Source organism: Humulus lupulus, chromosome 4 (assembly GCF_963169125.1).
Source record: "Humulus lupulus chromosome 4, drHumLupu1.1, whole genome shotgun sequence".
In the NCBI taxonomy this organism is placed as follows: Eukaryota; Viridiplantae; Streptophyta; class Magnoliopsida; order Rosales; family Cannabaceae; genus Humulus; species Humulus lupulus.
Window position 1 is genome coordinate 12747784 of NC_084796.1, and position 2462 is coordinate 12750245.

The window sequence follows — 2462 nt, forward strand, 5'->3', positions numbered from 1 at the left end:
GCAGCCTCTGAACTTAGCTTGATGAATGAATGAAAAATGCTTGGTGTTAGGTCCTATTTATAGAGTTCTAGGAATAAAAATCTTCTAATTATAATCCAAATTTAAATTTAAATTTAAAATAGAATCCTAAGGAATAAAAATCTTCTAATTATAATCCAAATTTAAAATAGAATCCTAAGGAATAAAAATCTTCTAACTTTCTAAATCCCGTAACTCTAAACTAACCTACAGTAAAATCAATGTATCTGGATCTGTAGGACTTAGATTTAGAATATCTTTATACCGTTAGAAAGATAATTAAATTATCTACAACTTTTTAGAAATACTATTTTTCGAAATTCATAACATAACTAGGTCAAAAATAAGTCAGAAGTTACAGTACCCTAAAGTTACGAAAAATCTATTTAATTATCTAAATCACAAATAAATAAAATATCTAAATCACAAATAAATAAAATTGTGAGTCTAAATATCTAAATAAATATCATGCTCCTAACAGATTCTGGTGAAGACTAAGTCTTATATTTCCCTTATTAAAATAATGACTCCTTAATAATCAAGCATATGACAAGTGTCATAATCCTATTGGCTCTATCTAAACCTTAGGTTATAATAATCATCATATTAATAACCAGCAATATTAATCAAACCTTATGTTGTAATTAATATTCTTAAACTATAGATTAAACTTATAAAATCCATAACTATTGCTAGGAGTTTCCAACTAAGTCCCGGCTTGAACCAAAATCCACAGTAATGAACATACTATAACTAATACTAGCTATTACTACTACTACTACTATCTAACTAGCTAAGTAAATTCTGGGACTCTACAAGTGTAATCAAGCAGGGGATCCATTGCTGGTGCAGACTTTTGAATCCAATAAAGTCATAATCTTTCATTCTGATCTGTTGGACTATCATAGCATAATGGATGCATTGAAGGGTTGTTCTGCTTTGTTTTACTGTTTTGAGCCTCCTTCTGATCACCCCTCCAATGATGTAAGTTCCTCCATCTCCTTCATATTCTATACTCATTACCATGTGGATTGGATCCATCTAGTAGAAGGGGTTTTTTTGTTTGTTAGAGTCTCATGTTCAGGAGTGTAATTTGATCAATATAATAATAATAATAATAAATAATTGATGAGATCATTGGTGAGAGAGCTGGTCTGTGGCCTGTGGCTGTCCCATTATTGTTTGTTAATTAAATAAACAAAAATAGGAGTGAGTGAGAGTACAGTCTGGAAAGGATTAGAAAATTATTTGAGTTTATTGTGTGGTGTGTGGTGCAGGAATTTATGGGTGAGGTTGAGGTGAGAGCAGCTCACAATGTGCTGGAAGCTTGTGCTCAAACTGACACCATTCACAAAGTCATTTTCACTTCTTCAATTACTACTGTTATTTGGAGAGATGACCTTACTAATACTACTTCCATTTTTTCTGATTTTGATGAACGAAATTGGAGTGATATCAACTTCTGTAAAAAGTTGAAGGTAACTAACTTAACTACTCCATACTAAGTCCTACTACTAATCAAGCCATTTCACTTTCACTCTTTTCTTGATTCAACACTTAACCATATTTTCACTTCAAATGATCAGCTGTGGCACGCCCTATCGAAGACCCTGGCCGAGAAGACGGCATGGGCGCTGGCCATGGACCGAGGATTGAACATGTTCTCCATCAATGGAGGGCTATTGATGGCCTCACACCTTACAATCACCAACCCTTATTTGAAAGGAGCTGCTGAGATGTACGAAAATGGAGTACTGGTGACTATTGATCTCAAGTTTGTGGTGGACGCTCACATCTGTGTTTTTGAAGATAGCTTTGCCTATGGACGCTATCTTTGCTTCGACCGCGTAGTCAACTGCAACCAAGATGCGGTTGAGCTGGCTCGTATGCTATCGCCGCCCTCCTCGGCCAATGTCACCACTTTGGAGGAGGATACGTCAGTATACCAACAGAGAATAACAAACAAGAAACTAAACAAACTCATGGTTGACTATGATAATAGTCTTGTTCAGCTTCACTAATTATATAGATTCTCTTCTTATATGTTTAGGATCTGTGCAAGTTTAGACTCAAATGCCATTAAAGAACAGGTAATTGTGATACTGGAATGGAACCAAGAAAGCTTTCTGTATTAGTTGTTTCAAAAGAAAATATGTAAAGTACTGAACTTTACATATTCTTAGCTTCAGTAGAGAAATTACAAAAGTAAGAAAAAAATAACAAAAGAAAGAAACATGAAGAAAAAAAAATGAAAGCACACGATGCACACACACAAACAAACACACATATTTAACTGAATTCCTTATCTATAATCTCAAAAAAACAACTGTCACCAACAGTCTTGTGCTTTAGTTCCCAAGCAATGCTTATAGAGAAGTCTTCATCGATGGCCATCTTCTTTCGCGGCAAAGCTGTAGTTCTCAAGAAGTCATTTATGTCTATCT

General features: G+C 34.3%; 1 protein-coding gene across 1 annotated transcript; it reads left to right on the forward strand.

Annotated features, from left to right (window-relative positions):
• Positions 1-564: 564 nt before the first annotated feature.
• LOC133831904 (cinnamoyl-CoA reductase-like SNL6) lies at positions 565-2149 on the forward strand. Its single transcript, XM_062262309.1, has 4 exons — positions 565-571; positions 851-1002; positions 1296-1496; positions 1605-2149. Exons 1-4 carry the CDS (start codon positions 565-567, stop codon positions 2037-2039), a joined length of 795 nt encoding a protein of 264 aa, XP_062118293.1. The 3' UTR covers positions 2040-2149.
• The last annotated feature ends 313 nt before the right edge of the window (positions 2150-2462 follow it).

What these genes read in the sequence shown, in the direction of transcription:
- LOC133831904 (XM_062262309.1), top strand. An exon ending in CTGATCACCCCTCCAATGAT is followed by an intron (nt 1,003 to 1,295) that starts GTAAGTTCCTCC and finishes TGTGTGGTGCAG; the next exon opens with GAATTTATGGGTGAGGTTGA. An exon ending in ACTTCTGTAAAAAGTTGAAG is followed by an intron (nt 1,497 to 1,604) that starts GTAACTAACTTA and finishes TCAAATGATCAG; the next exon opens with CTGTGGCACGCCCTATCGAA.